At 45.6% G+C, this 22,689-nt stretch overlaps 1 protein-coding gene across 1 annotated transcript; it reads right to left on the bottom strand.

Annotated features, from left to right (window-relative positions):
- Positions 1-6,078: 6,078 nt before the first annotated feature.
- On the bottom strand, positions 6,079-19,968 carry wrap53 (WD repeat containing, antisense to TP53). Its single transcript, XM_080519302.1, has 11 exons — positions 19,797-19,968; positions 19,116-19,468; positions 18,523-18,691; positions 17,234-17,329; positions 16,522-16,630; positions 15,874-15,962; positions 13,324-13,547; positions 9,404-9,615; positions 8,274-8,377; positions 8,041-8,184; positions 6,079-7,610 (listed from the first exon to the last, which is right to left on the bottom strand). The coding sequence occupies exons 2-11, from the start codon at positions 19,339-19,341 to the stop codon at positions 7,367-7,369; spliced, it is 1,617 nt and encodes a 538-aa protein (XP_080375428.1). The 5' UTR covers positions 19,342-19,468; positions 19,797-19,968; the 3' UTR covers positions 6,079-7,366.
- Positions 19,969-22,689: the final 2,721 nt, after the last annotated feature.

The following is a 22,689-nucleotide window of genomic DNA, read 5'->3' as shown; positions in this document are numbered from 1 at the left end:
CGACATTGTCACTGTCGCAGTTCCTCGCTCACAGCCGCCGTGATTGTCTCCCTGACCCTTTCAAAGCCTTTGTTCTTCAGGTGTGATATTAAATTGTCGAAAACGTAAAATTTTTTCTGACCTCTGAGGCGTCAACCTTGGATTTTTGGCTTCGGGTTTGAGCTCTTGGCTGCCGGCTGGGAAAGTGTGAAGTGAGTTGGAGTCGATGTGTTACCTGTTGGGTTCTTTGTAACGCTTCGACCAGGTGGTCTGACTTCAACCGGGGGCGGCTACGCTTCCTCCATGCAGCTGTAGCCGTTACTGCAGCGAGCCGATCAAGCTAACTTGGCTAACAAGTAATGGTTAATTTTTCTTTCAATAAACTCATAAGAAAATGGTTTTGATCCTTTTTCAAGAGACTACCAAGTATGTCTTTAAACTGACACTTTGCAGAAATGCTACAGTACTTCGTTGCGTATGAGTGAGGAGGCCAAGAGAAGCTTCCTCCATAAAGAAAGGCTGAATAGAGACTGCTCTCATGGCTTTTTTTATGTTGTTTCCATCTGACCCGGCACAGTGTTACAACAGTTCTCCATCCCTCTGGTGTGGTGACATGATTGCTCATCTCTGTGTGTTGAGTGTGTACACCAGGGGTCATCAACCTTTTTCAAACTGAAAGCTACTAGAAGTGTGCCGAGCAGTACGTGCTACAAGCTCACTGAATCAACAGAGTATAGTTCTATTTATACACTAGAAGAGGTCAAGTCGGTTTGAAATCAGCCTTCATAGACAGAACACATATGAACAGCATGTCTACATGGAGCCAGTCTTCTTGAATTTGAGCGACAGCTTAAAGCTCCGCCCTTCAGCACGCAGGTACAGCCACCGCAAGACATTTACCAACTTGATGGCACAAGCGAGGGCATTCAGGATAGAGGACGTGTCTCAGAACGTCGATAACATCCCACGTTTGTCAGTCATGGTGAGGCACTGCGATGCATCCAGAAGAGAGGACTCCTCCTGCATAAAGCCTACTGCCTGACCTTTGTGTTTGAAGAAATGGCAGCTTTCCACAGTGAAGAGTCATACATAGGAACGCACACGGACGTATATAAATAGCCATGTATACGAGAAATCATAGACTCCTCATACATAATCATAAGTAGATTCCTCATTGACTGTCTCGTGGATGAGATATATTGAAATCATAAAAACTTGCAGAATTGTTAACACATACATTGTTCGGTTTGCGACAAATGACAAACGTGTAGTTATGGTGCAGGCTCATTTTGAACATTTCGAAATAATATGCACCAGACGACTGCAGGCAGTTGATAACAAACCAAACCACATGAAACAAAAAATACTCACTGCGTTTTGATTATATTAAAGCAAAAAGACTTTCTTCCTCCATTGCGAGTGGCAATGGGTATATTTTTTTTGCCACGCGCATCAGTATGTATGAAAGAAATTCCCGAATACATCAGCTAGCTCGAAGGTGCATTGCAGCCCCCTGCTGGAATAGATGGGGAACAGCGGTCTGTAAATATGAGGCGAGTTTGAATTCGGTACCAAGTCTTGAGCCTTATTTATACTCAAAGCACAAAGGTTGTTGCGAAGCTGTCGCACGACGTGCACCTCCACAGACCAGCGGACACTGCCCAGGGACGGGACGAAGAATTCTGCACTCCGCTGATAATATGGACGCCATTTCGCAGGACACCAGCTTGTAGCTGCTACGCCTGCTGGTTTGCACCCAAAGCTAAAAATTTGCATCGCCGCTGCCAACCTTTGTGACGAATTGCTCATTATGACCAGAAAAGAAACACTACCAAACAAGGTTTCATGTCGTTTAGCGACCCTTCGTCTTGTGAGTCCACAACGTGACCACGATGGTCACTTGGTCAGAGCGAGACGCTCTGAGAACATTGCCTCTGCACCACATGGCTGATGCGATGTTGTGAACACAGTAACGCAATAACTTTATTAAGTCTCGCTGTGCAAATATGCAGACGGCTCCAGACACGGGTGCTTTTGGGCCGACCAGAACGCAAGTCCTCGTGTGACGAGCGACACGAATCACGATGCTGTGCTCATAGAGGCCGACTTTGTGGTTCAGGGGAAAACGGCTCGTGAGCATGAGACAGTCCCCCCCCCCCCCCCCCCCCCCCCCACCGTGTAAGATCTGTATCTAATAGAGTTTGCTGCTTTCAGTGTCAGAAATAAATGATCAATGAGAAAGACTTTTGAGAAGCCGCTTTATCAGTTTGAGTAATAGCAGGTAGCGGCAAGGTCACGCCAACCAGAGAGTCACAGTGCTGGAGCTCCATCCCGCCTGCGCCGCTTGATCTATGACCCAGTGTGTGACGGGCTTGATTCGTGTCTGAATGCTTTATTCTTAAGTGATACATTTCCTAAAAAACGCCGCCGCCGTGGACCGAGAAGTGTTAAGAATAACGAGTCGGCTGTGAATACGTGGCACATAATCTATTAAGCTCTGGAGAAAAGCGAGTGGAACAACCGCGCGGCGCCGGCGTGTCAGAGTCGGGTCAGAGCCCGGCCCTGCGCCGAGCGCCTGCCAAACACACTCAAAGTCTCTACCGAGATAAAGGAGCCGTCCCTTTTGACATTTTGAGAAATGCCGTGTATGACAACCTCTAAAAGCTACAGGAAATCGGCTCCCTCCGCTTCGTGTTCTAAAAAGCCTTTTTTTTCTCCCTTCCTCCTCCTTTTTCTTTTCAAAGGCGGTACGAGAGTGACAAACCAGAGAGCAGTCTAGACATTTTAGCATCTCCGGCTTCAGAGCGGCGTGTGCTACCTCGTTTCCTCGGTGCTAATTCAGGCGGGGTCACGCCGCTGAGTGTTTGCTTGAGTGCTTCACTGTGGGATTAGGAGATTCAACAGGCAGACAGCCATTTGAATAATTGTTTTCAAATGTCTTTCTTAATATCAAGATCCCATTACTTACTATTCTGCACGCTCCCTGGTGATGAGTGTTGGAACTGCTAAGTTTGTGTGTGTATGTATGTGTGTGTGTGTCTGTGTGTGTGTGTGTGTGTGTGTGTGAGCACGCCGGCCTAATGGAAGGCACTTATGCGGGGCCATGGAGACTCACTCAGGAGGCGACGTAAATGGAGGCAGCGAACACAGGAACACACGACACTTGATGTGGATTGGGCTCATTAACTGCAACACAAGTAGGAGAGACTGCGCAGCAGCCACCTCGGGATGAAGAGAACGGGCCCCGCCGCCGTGCACGCTCAGATCCCGACCATCAGCCTTTCACAAGCACAAGCGACACGACGTAAACGTCAAATTCAATCGAAAATCAGAAATACTCCATTTGCTTCCCAGTGTAGTTTATTTTGGGTGTGTTTGGCACGAGCTCATCATTACATTTACATTACATGACCAAAAGAGCAATGATTATAATCGAACATTCGGGAGTGGTGGCACATTTTATGTATGATTCAAGCTCAACTTCACAAAATCCAGTTGTTTATCTGCAGTCCCGCAAAACCAGTAGATTATTTCACACTAAAAAAACATTTGTAAATTACTTCCATCCATGCTTGTTTTTTTCCCTCCAGCTTTATCCAAGTCACGACTGCAAGATGACGCAATGTAATTATATCCAAATCATATATTCCTGCTAAACATTTCGGTATTTTGGACAGTGGGAAGAAACGCACAGACGGTTACTCTTAAAAACAAGAACATGTGTGACTTGTACTCACCTGTATAGACAATTTCCCAATGTCCCAGTGTCCGGTTATTGCCATTATGACACAGGCGGAATAGGGGGAAAGCAACCAAGACCTGAAAACTGAATTTCCAGTCAGTCGACAGTTTAGTTGATTTATTGAAAGCATAAGATGAATGCACCCGTTTTCCTGTTGAATCTAATTGTGGTGCAGCGTAGACATGATGGAAATGCCTGTATTTTCACAAAACTACACAATTATTACAGGAACTTAGTACAATCTAACACGAAGCCCACTTTAATGATACCTTTTGGTGCAAAATTGAGCAAAATGCCAAAAAAACTGTTGCATTCGGCGTCATTTTTACAAACTAGTTGGATAGCGACAAGGTCGCCATCATTCATGGCAGCATCGCCAACATCTTAGCTCGGGTCTCAGTGTTGTGTTCGTTACTCGTGAGAAATTTCTTTACAAATTCTTTGCATTGAAATGTTTGCAGTTTTTGCTGTCAATCTGACCTATAATGGTCGTGATATGTGATTTTATTTTACTTTATTTAAACATGCGTCTCGTTGCCTTGTGACCAAAAAAATTAAATAAAAAATAAAGAAGTTTCAAAGAGTTTTTCCTCTGAGTGACTTTGTGACAATGCTGCAAATAGAACAAGGCTCTGACCTTTGAAGAATTGACTTGGCGGGCGCGATGGCTGGTAAATGCAGCAACGAGTTCATTCTTGTTAATTGCGTGTGCCATTTGGTGGCGAGCAGGTAGCGGACCGCAGGCCTGTCACAGGTTATTTGCTGAGCACAGCTGCCTCCTGCTGCTGCTGGATGGCAGCCTGATGAGGGCCGCTGAAAGAAACGTTAAATTTAGAGGCTTGAAAATCAGAGAAATGAGCCGAGGGAAAGTGGAGCCAGTCCAACTCCTAAAATAAGTTTAGTACAGCCTTTCCTTGTGCTTGACATAAACTTTGTAAAGGATGAAACTTCATAAGACCTTTACATTTTATTAGGATACAGTAAATATCCCGCTTATAACCTCATAAAGATGGAAGAATCTAAATTAAATACTAACGAAGAGACACAACTTCCTGGTTATGATTGTGCTTAATGTAAAATCTAACAGTAAAGATTATTCCAATCAAGCAAATGAATTCAAAATCAACAGTGACATGGTCTCGATTTGGAACTTTTCGAAAATGTTTTGATGAATGCTGAAATACTGGCTATTGTGCATAAGCACACGGGCCGTGGTAAATAGTTCTGCGTTTTCACATAAGGTGTATTTATGCTCTCGATAACAAACATAAGCAACGTTTCCATTCCTGTCCTTCAAAGCCAAGTGGCCATTAGCTCATCTGCTGGAAGCTTAACTAGATTTTCTCTTTGCTTATAGAGAGAGATATTTAAATAAGTGAGGCATAAGAGTATATTGAGTATAATTTAGGACAATGAAAATGTGACACTACAAAATGCAACATAATATAAGATTGAATTGAACTTCATAAACTATCGGCAAAGTCCCGTTGGCTTTAGGTCAAAGTAATGAGGCTGATGTTAACATCCACGTTAACCTACAAAACAAAGTCCTTCTGGCACATTATAATACCATCAGTCTGGTGACACGCTTTCAAATGCACTCGTTTCAGTCATTGGTGGAATAGATTTGATCAAAGCCGGTAGTGAATATTGGAGATGTATTTCAGGTGATTGCTGAACCAAAGGGACGAGACACGAGCTCTATGAAAGATAATAGAGCGGCGCGTGTGCAGGAGATCTCTGTAAAGAGCATAAAGCCCGAGGAAGTGGTCGTTGATTGACTTGATTCGACCTGGAGCACCTCTGTGTGATATTCACTTTCCGTCTCCGACGGCTGCCAGCAGGTCGTCCGGAGGTGCAAAGGACTGATGCATGATTCATCACCGCACGCACTCCTCGACCGCTTAGTTCGAGTCCGGACCATCAGACAAAACACGCAGCAATCACTGCAACCACTGGATTATTTATCACACTTGTTTGCCTTCTTTTTTTTTTTCCCTTCTACTTCTCTCCACCTCCTCCTCTTTCTGTGCCCCCAATTTTCCATCCTGTCGTCTTTCTACCTACTTTCCTCTCCCAAGGCGGAGACGGTCGCTAGGCAACCGGCTCCACACAACAGCGCGGCTCTCCAACTTGGCGTGCACCCCGCGGTGGCAGACAATCAAATCCACGAGTGTGTGTGTGTGTGTGTGTGTAAAAAGGTAAAAGCTATGAATAGTTTCCATCTCATAAGCGAAAGCCAATAGTCCCTTTAGCTTCTAAAGAGCCGCCTCTTGACTCGAGAGCAACGCCGTCTTGCTTTCAGCCGGGATCTATTACGGGGTGTCCGACACAAAACAGAAAAAAAAAACAAAAAAACCAACGAGACGGTGGATTTTGTTAAGAGATATGCTTTTAATCCCCTCCAGCATGAATAAAACCACCCGTTGCAGACAGAGCCATCTCTCTCGAGACTTCGCTGGACATCCTGACTCCTGGTGGCGCACACGTCTGCGTGAGAGCTACAAAAGATTATTGGGCGACGGATCCGATATCCACGACGCTCAAGTTCCGTCAGTGTCCGAAGGTACGAGGCTTTGGTTGGAGCGCACCGGACATCCCGCAACGAACCTCGAAGCACACCGCTCTAATGGCGACCGGATGCACTTCACCGCGGCAACGCCCGCACGAGAACAAATGCGATCGGAGCGCAACCCGGAGTAAAAAGTAACAGACGCTCGGCTCGCAATTAAAATGTCTACAGACTGTCGTGAGGCTACAGTGATCACACTAGCTGCTGAAAGAGAGAGAGAGCGCACATTCCAAAAGATGTTGTCATCATTACCGCTTTACAAAAATATACATTTGTGGGTACGCGCGCGTACACACTTTTCTTGCATTTTTCTTAAACGGAAAAAAAAAGAGAGAAAAGAAACGTAAAAACAGGAGATCCACTCAGTTTACCAAAAAAAAAAAAGTTAAAAGCTTGAGGACAAATGGCACTTACTGGGACTATATAGCGAGGGAGGAGACCTCGGCGTTACACACGTAAACAAACACAGCCGCGGATACAGATCAAATCGGTGGAAAGACACTGAGCTGCTTCAGTCACATCGCGGCGTCACTTCATCCAGATTCATCCCGTTATGTGGATTAGCTAACGGGAGATTTTACGATAGATCACGTTGGCTGAAACATGAAAGAGAAACTTTGAGATAAAACTCAGACACTCATCTAATCGACACACAGCTTAAACAAAACTGTGAAAAAAAGTTTGTTTTTAATAAGTCTTCAAAGGGGAAAACCGAGTCGATTCAAGTACAAATGGTACAAATATAAACCCAAAATTCTGCCGCGTCTCCGCCTTGTTAAAAAACAATGCTGGCATCAATCGGTTCAAACTAATAAAAGTCATGGTGGGCATCTATGTGTTTCACAAGATCATCGATCAAATCAACCAAAGAGTCGATCCCTGTTTTCCACCACGGTATCAACAATGAGCTTCACACACACACACACACACACACACACACACACACACACACACACACACACACACACACACACACACACACACACACACACACACACACACACACACACACACACACACACACACACACACACACACACACACACACACACACACACACACCCTCCGTGGTGTCAGGCCTCCGCCTCCACCACCACCGCCGCCGTCTCCTCCTCCTGCGCCTGGTTTCCCTCGGGGGAGGGGCCAAGCGGCCCCGCCCACCACAGGGTCAGCGCATTGTCCTGCCGGGTGTCCCGCGGTGACATCACGGCTCCGCCCCCTTCGGTGTCGGAGGCCGAGTCGCCCTCGCTGTCGCCGGGCGAGGGGAACTGCCGCTGGCCACTGGATGTCGCCAGCAGAGGCATGAAGGGGTGAATACTGCGAGGAAGAGGAGGAGGGCGGAGTTTTAAGCGGTGACAAAACTCATTTTACCAAAAAAGTAACCATGCGTAGATACTTTCCGACTCTCTTTATGCCGGATTCATTGTGTTGTACAACGTTCAATAATGTTCATGACAATGAGAAGGGGAGCAGCTGGTCTCGACAGAAGATGAGAGCACGACGCATGAAAGCAGGTAACCGCTGAAGCGAAGAGCTGGACTGAGAACAGACTGACGATTTCATTATTTAGCCCTACATATTGTACCTATAAATAGATTTAACCCAATTAAAAATAAATAGCTATCTCAAACACCCTTTAGAATCACGTGAATTCGCAGCAATTATATTTGATAAAACGATGGTGTTGTCGTTAGGGGGCTCGCTCCTCAACGGGAACACCCGGTTCGATTCCTTCCCTGGTTCCTACCCGATGCCGTTGGTGCAATCCCCGTAGGCCTGGAACCTGAGCTGAGGCTGCAGCAGCTCTTCGTCTCCATCAGGAGAGGCTGTGTGTGTGTCCCACACTGACACCACTCCCTCCGTGTCTCCACTCAGCAGGTACCTGCCCGACCTACACACACACACACACACACACATCAACACACATTTCAGAGCCACAGCTCACACACGGAGCAGCTGGAGTTGGTTGGTTTCACTTACTGGTCCAGGTCGAAGTAGATGCGCTGGTTTGTGTCCACATTCCTCTTCAGGGAAAACACGACTTTGCTTGGTTCTCGGAGGTCCCAGCACAGGATTTCAGGATCCTGCGCACACGTTCAGAAGGAGAACCGTTTCTCGAAAAGTCTTGTTGCTTGATGCTGTGAATCCACGTTGTGGTCATGTGGTCAGATTGTTTTCACGAGCGCACGACCAGATTTCACTCGCTTCGCCCTGAGCAATCTCGACTGCAACTCACGACTGTGTGACCGAAGACGACCAGAGATCGTTTTCTGCGGTTCAGATGTGACATACAGGATGACGTTATTCTTGACTTAATTGAGTCGTATCCAAGTTTATTAAATCCACATTGCAAACTGTAGCAGCGATTAGGCAGCTTCAGGTCCATTTCAATTGAAAACACTTTTCTTTTATTTTCTTCTGAAGGCCGCCATTGTTGTTATTGTCCATCTCGCGCATGTGTGCAGAAGATCCATTTACTAATCTATTCAAGTTGCGTTTTCAGTGGTTCCGAGTATCACTGTCGTATGACAGGGACACGGAATTCTTTTCGTGACGAACCTCTCGGTCTTACCCGATGGCGTCAACGCGTCGACGTTCCCAGTCAATCTTTCATCGAAGCAGGACGGTAACAGGATTGAACTGAGGACATTAAATCATTTAACGGCTGCTGGTTTTCAGCTGCTGTACGTCGCAAGGTTTGCCAGAATTCGCGACCACGTTGCCAAACTTTGAAGACGGGGCGCAGACGCCGGAGGTCGATCCCACTTTAATTCACACTAATGCAGCTGCAGGTTCGAGCTCCTGCGGAAAGGAAATCTGCGAGGCCTCCGCTGGTGACACGGTGAATCCTTTTAGCCTTTGACTCCTCTGGCGAAGCTTCAAAGACTAATCAGATTCATCGAATGCCGACTCACGCCGCCCCCATAAAGCTCTTGAGCAAAAACCTTCGCGAACGCCTGTGTAAATCAGTTTCCGCGACGCGACGGAAGGGAGACATTTGCAACCTGCTTAACTCGCGTCCCCGCCGACTAAGCGTGCGTGCCGGCCGACCGGCGCTCGTTACCTTTCGGGGCCTCGTCGCCGCACGCCCGCCGTGTGTGCGCGCTCACCTTCCGTCCGCCCGTGTACAGGTAGTTGCCGTCGGGGGAGAAGAGCAGATGGGTGAGGCCCCCGTGGTGGCGGGTCGGCAGCAGAGCCAGCAGGGTGCCGTCTTGGCAGGAGTAGAGGCCGGCGCAGCGGGAGTAAGAGCCGCAGGCGTAAACAGACTGGCAAGGGCTGAAGCCAAAGCAGGAGATGATGCCACTCTGGCCTTGCTTTTTCACTGCAAAGTGTGGGAGGGGTGGGGGGGGGGGACAAGAGAGCGGCGTTTGGCAGAGCTTCCAGCCTTTTAAGAGTTCATTTCCATCCATTTGTACCGCGAGCTTGACTTTTTCTGGCAGCTCCCACATTTCCCCCGACTGCATCTCTAAGAGGAGCCTCGTCTCTCAACGACACACGTCCCGCCTCGCGCTCGGATCATCCGTTTCTTTTTATGGGTCACTTCTATCTAACTCATCCTCCTCCTCCTCCTCGCTCTTTAGAAAAGTCTCTCTGGCACTCAGGATGTGGCGCAAAGGGTTTGGCGGGCGGCCTCACATACATAACGTATCCTATTTTCAAGGATGACCAAACATTTCTTTCTAATTTCATGTTATTGGTTATCACGTTGGGCCGACCGCTCAGGAAAACACAGGCACCAGCGATTCAAACAGAACAGGCCGAGACTTTTCCGTTGAATAAATAAAGAACTGCTTTATCTATTTGTTACCTGGTTTTGTTCTGACCTGAAAATCAGCCATTCCTCCTGTATACTGTGTCACATTATTCAACAAATAACAACATCACAATCGTAGCAGATGTGGAAACCTGGCCTTTAACTTGAAAAATAAAACCCTATTTAATCGTATTTTCAGAGCAGAGTCATTAATTACAAAACAGACAGAAGTTTACTTTGCTTCAGTGCATAAACTGAGGAGAAAAAAAAAAAGAGCCTTCCCCTGAACTGAAGCCGTTTGAAATAAGTGACAGAGATAAGAAATTCATCACAGTAAACACTGGCTTCTCTTTATTTTCTTGTCACAAGTACATAATAAAGACTCTCCTTGCTGGTATGTTCAAGGACGTTGGAGTCTGTGAGACGTGACAGCCAGCTGTCAGACAGAAACTCGCTGGAAGGGGAAGGAAGAGAAAAAAAAACAAAAAACTAAAAACTAACAGATTCACATTATGCTTCTCGCGACGTCCTGTTTACTCATCGTCTGTCAACGTGAGAGCATTTCGAGCTGGAAATTATTCTATAATCCAACAGTCTGGAGTGTCCTTGAACAACAGGAAGTTTCCAAAGCAATCTTTACTTTTACATAGCACAACATATGCTTCGCATCACTTAATGTTCCTTACATTAAGTGACGAAGATGCTCAGGATTAGTATGATTGAGAATGCATTGCTCCTGCCCTTTTTGTTTCAGATAACGTTTGCATTTCAATAGCATTGCTCGATGGTTTCATGGTGGGTCACTAGTGGGTGGTGCTGTGTGTTTTTCTAATGAAACGACACACACATGCACGCACAGAACAATATGTTATAAATATTTACAATGGCGAGTTCGTTCATATGGACAAGCGACTAAGTGAATGCTGTGTAATGAACACCTGACCTGTCCAGAGTATTTCCTACCATGACCGACAGTTGGGATCGTCTCCAGCATAAAGTGACCTTGTGGAAAAGCTGCACAGTAAACGGATAGATAACTGGATGCTTTGTCTTATTGGGAGATGGGAGGACAGGAGTCTTTGATCACTTGCAATTCAACTCTGGTGCAGTTTGATTACAGTAAAAATGCTCCAGTGTTTGGGAGTCCTTGCAGCTGGTTTTGCTCTCACTCCTGCCGAGTTTACATTAAAACATTCAGTTCCAATGCGCTGTGCATCACCATGCTGGACCAATCACATGGAGCGCTACTGCAATAGACCCGTGTTGACAGTGGATCAAATTCCCCCTCAATTATTTCAACCTATTTCAACAGATGTCAATAGAACAATTGAGTTCTAAAACACTCGTTTTGGTTAAATGCAGAAGAAAAATAAAGAGACAAGTTGAGTCTGGTTAAAAGAAGAGAAGAACACTATTATTGACAAGTAGAAATTGCGTACCCTGATACTTTAATCGATGTCTTGCGCAACCAATCTGTTATTACTCTGACTCCACAACAATGAAAAAGGCCAGAAATTAATACAACATGTTTTCTAAAAGACAAAGCAGCATGAAATCAGTGCTGAGCGATACAAACGGGCCACCCACAACACGTGGCACTTGGGATTTGTCTTCTCTTTTGGTGGACGGGAAATGAAAGAGCTGCAATCATACCTTTACACCCTTTTAACCAGGAGTGTCAAACATAAAGCCCGTGGGCCAAAAGCAGCCCGCTGGAGGCTCCAAATTAGCCCAACGGACAGACACAACACAATATTGGCACCTGAGCTGAGATATTGGTTTGAAAGCTACCATGTGCTATCAAACGAGCCTCAAAGCCATGCTGTAAGGGTGGGGTTGTGAAAAAAAACAAAACATAATGCAACAGCTATAGGAAGAAGCTTTCTGGGACATTTTATTAAATTAAAATCATCTTTATGTGGAGACTGTGGTCATTTTTGGTTGGTTTAGAGAATCAAGACGTTCTGAAAATAAAGTGTTTTCAGCTTTATCATGTTTAAATTCCCATCTCCTGTAATCTTGGGGTGAAAACAAGTTGCCATTAACAAAAGGCCTTGTGCGTGTGTTTAACAACAGGTTAAAATACTTTTATCACAAAGAAACAAATCATATATACTCATGAGCTTAACACATGTTATTACCCAGCTCCTACTTTAAGATTTATTACTCCTAATAAATCCTGTTTCTACCATTATTTTTTTAAATCCAGGTGGCACCATTACAACGGATTGTGAAGCGATGACGTCCGCTGGCTGCCGTCCAGTTGGACTTACAATGGAAACATTACAGCCATAACAAAGAGCCGAGTTTGAGATTCTCCAGGTGCAGCAGTGTTTATTGCCATTAACTGAAGTCAAACCGTGCCACTCTAAAGGTGGCGCTGTCGCTTTACACTCACACTAAAGTGTAATTGTATGATATTCTTTCACCGTTTCCCATCAAGTAACGGAACAAACTGACTATTCTCCCTTAAATTTTGCCTCCTGGAGTTGAACAAAGTGTTTGTTTCTAAATTAAATTAATTCCACATGTGATGATGAGAAATAGCAGTCAAAGTGAACAAGTCTTCAAAACCAGGATTACTTTTTTTAAAAACTGATCGACAAAAGTATCAGAATTTGAGTGAAATACTAAATGCGGCTTTTTCTTGATTCAGTCTAATAAATCATCAATTAGATTATTGAGAGTTGACGTGGGGGGGGGGGGGTGAAAGGGTGAAAGACTTCACGAGCAAAAAGGTGTGTGACCTGCAAACTTTGTATTTGTATCCAGTTATTGCTATTTAACCTCGTCATGTCAGATTTGAGCTGTGCTTCACGCAAATCTTTTTTTGAATGCACAATTCTCTTCATGAAAATATGTTAACGCCTGGGAAAACAACAATGTAAAAACCAAAAACATTAATTGATTAAACTTAATATTAATCAACAGATTAAATAAAATCATCAGTTGCAGCTTTAGTTTTAAAAAACATTTAAAAGGTGTATAAAGATAGGAAATTGCTCTAGATTCATGTGTAAAAACTAAAAAATCTGAATGTGGATAAACATTGTCGACATATAGTCAGTCCTTTATGCTTATCTATTTATTTTTTACACGCCCTCGTGATGAATGGGCTTGAAGTTTTTTGTGCGTTTTTTTTTCATCCATGGCGTATTGTCCGTTGATTAAAAAACCACGTGAACGCGAAGCACGCCGCACTGCGAACGTCCACAGACTCCCCGCCACTTAAACATGAATTCCGACGCGGGGCGGCGTGTGCCGGTGCTCACTGACCTACGGTGGGGCGCTCCTCGCAGTCCCTCCCGGGACGCTCGGTGTGGAAGACCCGGACCGTTTTGTCAAAGCCGCAGTAGAGCTGCGCGCCGTCTGGCGAGAAGCAGAGGGAGTGCGCGGCCGTCAGCTCGTCCAGGTGGTTGTAGGGCCGGAAACTGGCCCGCACCTCTCCGTAGAACGCGTCCCACACGTGGATGGGGTTGTCACGGCTGCTGCTGGCGAGGCTGCGGGGGGAGGAGGAGGAGGAGGAGGAGGAGAAGGTCGTTAGACAAAACGAACAAAGACGTGAGAGACGGCAGGAAAGGGGTTAATAAGTGCTGGGAGTCACTCTTAATTGTTCCCACAGGGTTTTTTTTTTTGGTTCCAGCTCGCAATTAAGAAAAGTTATTTTAGAGTTGGAACACGTGAGGCTGCATCCAGTAGGCTGTGAAGCGACTTGGTGAGAAGTTATTATCAGTCAATTAACGGCGGGGGAAAGTCGTAAAAACATACTTTAGCGGCAAATGAAGAGCAGCGAATGGATTCAGATAAAAGCGGCTGCCAACGCTCTGCTGTGATATCTATTGTGCGAGGCTGAAAACACTCATACTTTCATTTCCTTGCGCATCCACCTGAGTGGATAAACGCGTCAACGCCGTGGTTCGCCTCATTTTGGAGACAAGCGCCGCGGCGGAGTCTTATTGATTCAAATCGGGGCCAAACACTGAGCCATGCCTTTTTAACTCTAATTATTGGGCGCTGAACAAATGCTGAAACATCACTGCAGCTCAATTAGACAAAGGAAATTAGCCCCTACCGCTGCTGCCGTGTTCTGTTATGGCCCCTCTGAGTCGCGGCTTTATTCCAGAGCGGGGGAAATGCCCAATTATAATGCTAGACTGCTGCTAGCTTGGAGCGGTGCCTAGAACTCAGTGCAACTTAACCGAGCCATAACAGGGGCCCTTATTCCCTCTCTGCAGGAGGGGCGTCAACAACACGCGGCTTTTGGCAGACGGGAGAGCAGAGAGACAAAATGACGGCGGGAGAGAGGGCAGAGCAGGTTCCGCTGTCAATTCTCTTAATAACCGCAACCGTGCTCTTTCATCTGGCCTCCTTAGCGCGCTTAAAAACCCGAGCTCGACGTGCCGCCACCTGAGCAACCTGACCGAGATCAACGGGATCTGCTGTCAGCTCCTCATCCTCCTGACAGGCGGGCTGTTATGCAGCTTTGGCTCATTCGTAACCGGCTCGCTCAAGTGCCTCACTGTCTACACCGAGCATTTGTTGTTTGCACAACTCTCATCTCCTGATGTCTGGCATCTCCCGATCCCCCTCCACTCGCTCGGCGGAGGCTGTTTGGTGTTAGCGTGGAGCCGTGCCAGCGCTGGGTCTCGATCAGAGGGAGCTGTCCGAGGGCGGGTGCTGGGACTGGGGGGGGGGGTGAGGAGGGAGGGGCTCCTCGCCGCAAAAACTGTTGGCAACTTGACCTCGGCTCGTTAGCGCGGGCCCCTGCCTCTCTAACCGCAGACGATCCCCGCTTTCTCCGCGGTCCCCGGGCCGCGAGTTACCGAAGCTAGCTGGCGCCGTTTCACAGTGCATGCCTCGACACAACCGGTGATGTCATAATTACCAACGTTTTAAACGCCCGCTTGAGCGCACGATGGCACGTCGACAAAAAAAAAGATAAAAAGAGAAGTGGCAACTTAAGGAACGGCGAGGCCCTGCAGGTGTCGTCTGGGAGCGCGGCGAGTGGGCTGAATCATGGCGAAGTGCAGCGTGGGCCTCAAACAGCCGGGCGGATTGCGAGCGAGGCAGACGGCCAACTCTTCACTCATAACGAGACACATCAGAAAGCTTTTACTGCTCCTCTCCACACTGGTAACCGGCCTCCCATGACAAGTGCAAACCGCAGGGATCAAAGGCACAAGCCCACGTTCGGACGGCCCATTAGGAAATCCTCACTCACAACACTAACGCACATCGAACCACTAACCAGAAGAAAGTCGACCCCATGGGAATGCTTTTTTTTTTTTTCCCCCACATTTCTGCCCATTAAAGGTTTCAGCCTTGCAAGTTCATAAGAGGATCAACAGTGACTCCCTCGCATGTTCATAATCACGTTGGTTTCAAACTGTGTAAGAAAATAAGGCCTCGTTTATGCAAAAACATAAAGTGGAGTCGTTTTTAAAAGTCGTTTTTGCGTTTTGGTGACAGGAAACTGACGTTCACATGGCAACTTTTTCAAAACATCCCTTTTTAAGAGGTGGAAAGTAACGACTTACATTCACTCAAGTTGCTGTAATTGATCACCGTAACAGCAATCTAACGTCTGTCTGTGTACTCGCCATTGTTGATGTTTAAAGTGCATCGTTTTCTGTGCGGGTGCGTGTGGTTTCACGACAAAAACAACCAACAGCACCCACTCGAGGATCTATATTAAAACGGCATCATTTCCAGAAAGGTTGCCGTTTCTATGGAAACGGACACACTCAAAACGTTTCTAAACCCAAAATGTAAAAACAATGTATTTTCACTTGCACCATCGTGTAAACAAGGCCTTGTTGGACTCACAAGCACGTGTCGGGCTCCATGGAGTTCATCTTGGGGAACCAGCAGTAGTCGTAGATGGTGTCTCCTTCAGCCATCCGCAGCACCGGACTCTGCCAGGGATTACGAGAAAGGGAGACAAGTCGGGAAGACAAGCGCTGAGACGTGTGCCGTTAAGAAATGTGGGTCAAATGACCATCGGGGGAACGTCAGCCCTCATTCTGATACTATTTGGAGTGAAATCCACCATCAAAAGCCACGAGAGCAGCAGAGCAATCAACGCCCAATTTTCTACCCCTTATCACAAAGGCTGCGAGATGTGCGTCGTGGAAGGAAATGGATTATATTTCAATTATTTTTGCTCAGTGATCCCAATCAACCAGCTGGTAATACAATTAGGGGATTGGCTCAACCACTTAAGATTTCCCGGAACACAAAAGACCGAACATCTATTTTATTAGAAAGGATAAGTCTTCATTCTCTCAAGCACAACAAACATGTGGGAACGACAACCTCATCTCAGAAACATGGCTTGTAGAGCAACGGGGGGTGGGGGGGGATTCGATGAACATATTTCCCTTTTATAACAGAGTTTGAGACTCTCCTATGAATGACGTCGGACACTTTAACTGTCCAGGAGCAGGTGAGACGGCAGCATGTCCCCGTGCTCACCATCTCAGGGAGCAGGTCCCAGTTGTAGCTGTAAATCTCTGGGGGGAGGTTGTACACCCGGAGGACATTGTCCGCACTGTTGGTCAGGATACAAGAACCGTCGGGGGCCCTGTGCGAGGAGGAGAGAGAGCACATTCAGACGACATCAGGGCGAACTCTGAATGACATTACGTTTATTGCTGCAGCGCAAAAGCAATTTTGTCCCGAGCTGCACGATGACACCTAAAGTAGTGGTGATGCTTGTTTTTTTCCCTCTCTGACCTCAGTGAGAAAGATAAACATCCTGGAGTGTATCCTGTAACCTAAACCGGATGATCACAGGGAACAAAAGACCGTCCTTGATATCCAATCTGATAGTGGGCACAAAATGTAAACATGGGAGTCATTGCAGTCATCTAAAAGCCTGTTCACGAAACTGCTGACCTGGCAGGAAATAAATAAATAAATAAATGAAAACACTAGCAGGACAGTGTGGAGGAACAGAAAGCTCGGATGATGAGGTGCAAGGCAGCAAAAACGATCAAATAAAATATTCATTCATTCGTCTTCGATTTCGACTTCATAGAATTGGGCTGCACAAAGCAGGAAGCCTTAACCCCTGAGTGGATCTGTTCCATTTCTCGAGCTACTTATGTGTGAACGTCGAATAAGATTCAGCCAAACAATGCGACAGCCGCTCCTTCAAAGTGCTGCTGATGCTAAAAGAGATTACCATTTGCAGCCTTTGAGGTAATTCTCGGGGAGGTTGGAGTACTCCGCCCAGGATCCAGTCAGCGCCTGGGGATTCTGGGTAAAATCCAACCCGAGGCTGCGCAAAGAAAGAAAGCCGAATTGAAAACAGGGTGACAAATAATGCAACGACGAGCTCATTCCTCACACTGAAAATCAAATGTTTGATAGTTGGATAAACCTCTGTGTCACGACAGTCAAAGTTAATCACGTTCACAGGTTCATTTTGCACTTCCAAAATAATTTCCTCACTTTTTGCTCTCGTGATGACTGAAGGTGTCAAACATGGAAATTAGTGACTGCTGATCACACTCAAACACCAAGTGGAGGAGCCTCGTGACACTGAACAATTCACGTTGAAAGAATACTTTATTTATTTAATAACGTCTTTAAAATACAGCAGCCATGCAGATCTAAAGTAACTCTGAAGTTGACTTTTTCAGTCGGTTATGAAACTGCAGCAGAACGTGAAGACAAACCACACGATGTTCAACAGGAAGTACTTCTGCTTTCGTTTAAAACTCGCTGAGACCCTGATCAGTCCACACTGTGGACGCTGTGGTAATGGGCAGTACTCGGATAAGCTGTGGCCTATAAATGATCCCCTATAAAGCTCCCAGCAGAACGAACTATTGATTATATTTATACCAAAGTCTGACCCTACAGAAATTAAGACTAAAGTTGGTCACATTACATCATCTCTACATACAAGAGGTTCTAAATAGGACACATTTCCTTGAATTTCTTGGAAAAGGTCAATTGTGTCCGGGATATGACATTAAAAGCATAATGTGCATGTTGATTCAATTACTTTGGAAGAAACTGGAAAACAAATGCGGACGTTACCAAACTCCCTGATAATAGGATAAAGCAGCTATCATGAATAATAATGGTCTGGACTGAAATGGCCGTAATGTTGCTGCTGTATCATAGTCAAAGCTGTGAGTTTGTTGAGGTTGGAAAGTGTCAATCCTATGAACCAGAAAGCAACTTCTACTTTGGCCTGATGGGGGCACTACAGTTAAGCAAAATAAAAAGATGTTGGACAGAGACAACATGAAGTGAGAGAGTTCACTGAAACAAGACGAAGTGCAACGACATATGTGTGATCTTTTTTTCATACCACATAATTTGCTTCAAGTATCCTGGAAAATTGGCACCATGTGTCCTTTTATTTTTAACTGAACTTTGCTGGGTCACTTCATGTCGCGACACTCATATATTTACTCTCAAGCTATGTGGACTGAGGTTAAAAATAAATCGTCCACTTACTGCTGTCCGTCACCGCGGCTGTCTGGAGATCTGTTACCGTTGTGCTCCTCTTCTGCTTTCGGATCTCCTCCGGCATCGCCATCATGGCCACCACCTCCGTTCTGGTGGCATTCTTCTTCGTCTTCTCCAATGACCGTCAACTCCTCATGTTGTGGTTGATCTTCCGTTTCTAATATCAGAAAGCACGTTTATTGGAATGAGAACGTCACAACTGGGCTTGATCGTATGTCAATTCTGCTGTAAATACAAGAGACACAGTTGAAATTGGAATTTGAAATATGTAATGCAGCATCACCTCAGCACAGCGGTAGTTACCCATGAACATTAAATGTGACTAAGACCTGTCAGGTCAGATGATCAGTGGGTCAAAAGGCCCAAAAGGCTTTATATGGTTAATCACATTCATCCATTCACAAACCAATGGCGGCGGCTCGTCCATCCATCGGGATGTCAGAACAGAGCAGGAATGTGAACAAGTGGGGAATGGAACCTGCAACCTTCCGACTGACAGACGCCTGCTCTACCAACACAACCAGTCCTGTCATTAATGAACCCAAATGTGTTAAAAAACAACAACAACAACAACACTTTACTTTGTGCTGGTGGGACCTCAGCCTGTCCTGGGGCGTCTTCATCAACCGACTCCACAACCGGCTCCGCTTCCTCCTCGCTCATCCGGGGCCGCTTGGCCGAAGGCGATGCCCCGTCCGCACCAGGGGGTGAAGGTGGGGCCGGTTGAGGGGGCTCACCGTCTGGCTCAGAGTCCTGCACTGCACCCACCACACCTCCGCTCTCGCCTCCTCCGGCAGAGTCAGACATCTCTCCTTGGTTCGATGGGGTCGGCTGTCAGACGTGGGTGAGGTAGGTGCTGCTGGGATAGTGCTTCCTCCTGCAGTGTGGGTGTCTGCGTCTGCTGGGGTACGAGGACATCACAGCACCCACCAGCCTGCAAAAATAAAAGAAGACTGATGTCAAGAGACTTGTCACAGCAAAGCAGCAGCATCACAGAAGAGGCTCCACTTGGAGAGACTCTGCCATCCCTCACTGTAGGAAAACACCTGTAGCGAGTCGTGACAAGCAACCAACTCAAACTAGCATTCATATCGATTTCACTTTACCTGATCCTATATACTCATTAGCTGTTGCCTTCACAAAGATCGACGTGTGAAGATGAACACACCTTGATTTTTTTTAAAGACTTAAATTTGCCTCTCACCACCTCTGCACATTAGCATTAGCCTATGCTAACACTCTGAAGCTACATACGCCCGTACCTCTCGCTTGGCGCGTCGGTTCTGCTCGCAGTTTGTCCGTCTCTCTTTGTTGGCGTCGAGGCTTGAACCACGGCCGGATCAACCATAAAAAGGAAGGGGACGCGGCTTCGCTCCAAGACTCTTGTGTTTCTTTTCACGAGCCCGTCACAAGAAGTTGTAAACACTGAAGGCGGCCATGTGTTCCCAAGTATCGCGAGAGTTCCGGTTCCCGGTGAGAACTGAGCTACCCGCTTGTGTTCAAACGTATATATATATATATATAAATATATATATAATTTCTTAGAGTAAATGTTAAAAAACTAAAAATATTAAGTTAAAAATAGCATTTGAACGGCATTTTTATTGTTTGAGGGTTATTGAAAGCATCATTATAAAATAAGGTTTAAAACCTCTTAAAATTAAGTCGTTTAAAGAGTTTGCCCCGTTGTAAGTCCGGTTGAGAATCAAGGCTCATCAAACACATTTTAATTCAAAGAACACAAGCAGCCCAATTTTAACTTGAGTGGCAAGGGCAGATAAAATAGTGCCATAATACGCTTCAAATTAAAATGTTAATGTCTTTCCTGCGGCGCAGTGTTTGTGATTAAACAAGTTTATAATAATAAAATAATACATTTCACAATATAAAGCCAATTTTAATAATACGTTCTAGTGCAAAATACAGTGAAATGTCCAAAAGGGAAAAAAGAAACTTGCATTTTGGTTTGCAGTGACAGCAGGGATTTGCTATATACAATTTGCTTTATTGTTTCCTGGACTGGAGCTTCATGTGGACTGGTTTTGGCCTTGTTTGACACTCCCACATTATAGCAACAGCTATGTATTTTTTTAGAAGACAAAAAAAAGACAAAAGTCCAAAACTGAAAAGGATTTTAATTTGGAATTAAAGACAGTGAAATTTTAAGCATCGTCTCTCACTCACCCAGTCAGTTCAAGTTTCTGTCTTTCTAATGTGACTGTGGGTGAAAAGCAGGTGAAGTTTGCAAAGTCTCCTTGTGCATATGCATACTCTGTATTTGTTTCTTCCCACATCTGGAACCATACATGCAGTCATGCATGAGTCAAGATGTGTGTGGAATGTATTTGCATATACAGTCACATACAATTACTCCCAATGTATGCTGTTCACATTTTTTTTTTAACCCATTCAGACGCCATGAAATAAATCCATCGACAAACACCAAGTCAGTCACAGCTAAATGCTATTTATTCAGTATTTATTTTGTTCTTCAAACAAACAAAAGCCAAACTATTTACACATCTTTCCGTTGTTCTTTTCCAAAACAGTTTCATTGACATGGATGCTGTCCTTTCAACAACATTCAAGAACTTAAGCGAGGGGGGTGCTGGGCTGATCGGGAGGTCTCACTCGGATACGGTTGGATACGCGGCTGCGGCGGGAAATCAAATCTTCAGGAAGTGACAAGATCATCTCAAAACACTGCAGGCAGTCATCAAGGACTTTTTGTCAATCACAAGTAGACGCGATAACATAATTGTATGTTTCAGGTAAATGTCTCTGCTTCAGCAATGCAACAATTGAGCAAAAAAAAAAAAAAAATCCAGTATCTATTCCACAGTTATAAATCATGTGTGCCGACAGCGGCTCCACACCAAAGTCCTCAACACGCCTTAAACGGATCACACGTCTACGCTGATACTACTCAGTGAATGTCAGGCGCCATCCAAGTTTAAAAAACTGCATCTGGTTTAGCTTTCATTGATACAATGGTTGGCTAAAAAAAAAATGTGACTCTCTCGAAACCTATTAGACACACACGTAGTGTCACAACTCACAAGACCATACAACCATAGTTACACTGCCTCATCTCAAAAACTATTAAAAAAAAAAGTACCTGGTGTCTTCCCAACATTGAAGACTCCTGGAGTGTTAAAAATAAAATATCAAGTTTAACCCTGCTGCTCTAGTCCAGTTTCTCCTGCAGCTTCGTATCCAACCGTCCCCACAGTAACACATCTGCGCTGCAACACTTATTTTTTTTGTACCCGTAGCGATCAGCTCAGCCCCCCCCCCCCCCAGACAGTACAGACCTCAGCCCTTTTTTTTTTTAAAGCCTGCACCTTCAGCCAGAATGGAAATACGAGATCTGAACAAATCAACTCTTCATTTTAATGAACGCAATAAAAAGGGCAACAAAAGCCAACCACTTGCGAAAATTCGATCAATCCAAAGAAAAAGAAAAAAAAAAAAAAAAGACTTGCCGCTTTATTCCGTCGTCAACTTGGAACTTTAAAGGTGATCAGATGTATACGGAGCAAGTTTATACAGGACAATTCTGTTTGCCAACAGAAAACAGTCTGGCTGAAACCTTTAGAGTAACATTAACCAGGTGGTTTCCAACTTAAGATTCATCACAGAGAACTTTTTCAGCTCGGCGTTCAAGATTGAACTATACGATTTTAAGGCATGTTGAACAGAGAAACAAAGCATAATCCACTATGAGAGAACTCAAAAAAACAAAAACAAAACAAATCAAACTTTTACACTATTTACAAAGCTCAGCGTTTATACTGGCGAGCTGCTTGATGCTTGTGTGTCTTTGTGTCCGTGTGGTTTGATGCTGTGGTGTGTTTCGCAGACAAATGGTTCCAGAGGAGAGCCAATGTAACTTTTTCGCTGCGACTGTGCATGTAGTGCGTCTGCTGCTCCTTTGGACACGAGAATCTATGTGGCATGTAAGTTTTGTCGCGTTTTTAAAAAGTTCCGTTTGTTTGTTTTTTTTTTTTACTTTGTACAATTCTTGCAGTTCTGCCCGCTGCAGGGATCTCCGGTGGTGGAGAGGTCGCACGCCGCCGCGCCCGCCCGCCGTCGCTCCGCCGCAGCTCTCCGTCTCTGACGAAGACCTCCACCCGCGAAGGACGACGTGTGGAC

The sequence above is a fragment of the Blennius ocellaris genome (genome assembly GCF_963422515.1).
Source record: "Blennius ocellaris genome assembly, chromosome: 23".
In the NCBI taxonomy this organism is placed as follows: Eukaryota; Metazoa; Chordata; class Actinopteri; order Blenniiformes; family Blenniidae; genus Blennius; species Blennius ocellaris.
Note: the sequence above shows the minus strand (reverse complement) of the source record. Positions and strands in the feature narration are given on the sequence as shown.

What these genes read in the sequence shown, in the direction of transcription:
- wrap53 (XM_080519302.1), bottom strand. Translation starts at nt 19,341, where the DNA reads ATGTCTGACTCTGCCGGAGGAGGCGAGAGCGGAGGTGTGGTGGGTGCA. An exon ending in TGAGGTCCCACCAGCACAAA is followed by an intron (nt 18,692 to 19,115) that starts GTAAAGTGTTGT and finishes TTCTGATATTAG; the next exon opens with AAACGGAAGATCAACCACAA. An exon ending in AGCCGCGGTGACGGACAGCA is followed by an intron (nt 17,330 to 18,522) that starts GTAAGTGGACGA and finishes TTCTTTGCGCAG; the next exon opens with CCTCGGGTTGGATTTTACCC.